Source organism: Psammomys obesus, unplaced genomic scaffold, assembly GCF_907164565.1.
Source record: "Psammomys obesus unplaced genomic scaffold, mPsaObe1.curated_primary_1811, whole genome shotgun sequence".
Lineage (NCBI taxonomy): Eukaryota > Metazoa > Chordata > Mammalia > Rodentia > Muridae > Psammomys > Psammomys obesus.
Genome location: NW_026587382.1, coordinates 3155099 through 3156977, shown reverse-complemented (window position 1 = coordinate 3156977; position 1879 = coordinate 3155099). Strand labels below are relative to the sequence as shown.

Below are 1879 nucleotides of genomic sequence, written 5' to 3'. Positions count from 1 at the left end.
CTTTGCCCTTAGGTTTTCTAGTGTTTGTCTGAAAAAAAAAACTATATGCTTTTTAAAAATAAATAAAATGTTAATCCTTTTTAAACAAATAAAAATAAAATAAAAAATAAAAAAAAATCTCTGACAGAAAGGCCTGTAAAGTTTGCATTCTACCCCTGCTGTGTAAATCAGGAGTAGCTGGTGTGTCTCTCTAAGCCTGACACAGTGGAAAAATCACACTGGTTACAGGCCTGGGAGGCCTTAGGAAAAATGACAAATGAAGAGCCAATCTAATGATATCCAAAGGAAAGGGTCTGTGAAAAGCAAAATCCCAAGTAAAGGTGAGGTTAGGAAGACTCACCATGTTGTAAGAGATGTGAAAACACTCTGAAAGCAAAAGCCAAAAGCACCATGTACTAATAATAGATGTATTAATAATAGATGGGGAAAATATGTTCATGTGTCCTCCTCCTCATGTCCACACTTTCCTCTTTCTCCATTATTCCCTTGTCTTTGTATGAGGCCCAATAAAGCAAGAACCAGCCTGTGTATATCTTTTGAACAGGTGACTGTGGGGTGGGGGGAGGCACTGCCTCTGCTACAGAGTTAAATGGCTCTTCCCTTTGGGAAGGAGGATCTGGCAGAGCATGGCTGGGAGCTACTGAATGCAAAGACTCTGGGCCCTCTCTCAACTCAGCATGGCCTGGACAGGCACAGACAGGCCACAGACAGTGGACAGCACCAGTGAACACAGCTCTTCCTGGCTGGTCTTTACAGTGCGATGAAAACAAGGCACAGAAGGCTGGAGATACAGAATTCATCACACAGAAGTCACTGCAGCCATCTTGTTCCTCTGGGAGGGACCAGGGTAGAGAACTGGAACTGCCCCCATAGGGCTTTCCACAGAGCAGTGATGAGCAACGTGAACAGACAGAAAGGGGCTGGAATTGGCTCTTTCACCTTTTTTATGTTTTTCTTTTTACCCAGCAAACATTTGTAGCATTTGCTGTGTCGATATCAGCACAGGATATGTAGTGACAAAGAAAATTCAGCAGCCATACTGGAAAAGCTGATACCCCAAGAGAGGGCAGACATATCTGAAGACAACCAACCTCAGCCCTTAAATTAGAGGAGTATTCAAATGAGTACAAGAAGGGTATGTATGTAGGAAGACTGGAGACATAGATGAGCACGGGGAGACTCCAGACAGACCATGGGTGTTTGCATACAAGGCAAAGGACAGGTAGCAAGGGGAGGAAAGCCTCACCTGGATGAGCAGATGGGTGGAAGAAAACGGGGAAGAGAGGAAGCTGCACCAGACTGAGGACCATAAGCACAAAGCTTGAGAGACTCTGGAGGATATCAGCAAGAGAGGACACCGTAACTGCAACACAAGAAAGGTGAAGAAAGGAGGTGACAAAGGTGCTGAGCCAAGGTGGAAGTTAAGGACAGACACCCGAGAGGAGGAAGAGCATCGTCAGATGGGCCTGGGGATTCTCTCAGTGCTTGAAGTGAGGCCACATCTTGATGATGTTGTTCAATGCCCGTCCAGGGGACAGGAGGTTAGACAAATCACTGTGGCCCATTAGCAGGTAGTTGGGGGTACCCCTTCACCACGGCACACTGGATCAAGTCCTGGGCCACCTGCAGTGCAGCTTCATTTGGATGCTTTTCTGAAAGAAAACACACACACACACACACACACACACACACACACACACACACACTCACACATTTACCCATAATCATTAAGATCTCAAAGCTGCTTGGCTATGGCAGTGACAAATACCTGGATTCCAGTCTCCCTTATCTCCCACCCTATCCTGTCCCACAGTTGCCAACAACTAATTAGGGAAAGAAAGAAAGAAAGAAAGAAAGAAAGAAAGAAAGAAAGAAAGAA

General features: G+C 45.3%; 1 protein-coding gene across 1 annotated transcript in view; it reads right to left on the bottom strand.

Annotated features, from left to right (window-relative positions):
• Positions 1-1478: 1478 nt before the first annotated feature.
• LOC129673891 (peptidoglycan recognition protein 3-like) overlaps positions 1479-1879 on the bottom strand; it is a 54701-nt gene continuing 54300 nt past the window's right edge. The window contains 2 exon segments of the mRNA XM_055603745.1: positions 1479-1581; positions 1583-1652. Coding sequence (XP_055459720.1) covers positions 1479-1581; positions 1583-1652 — 173 coding nt within the window.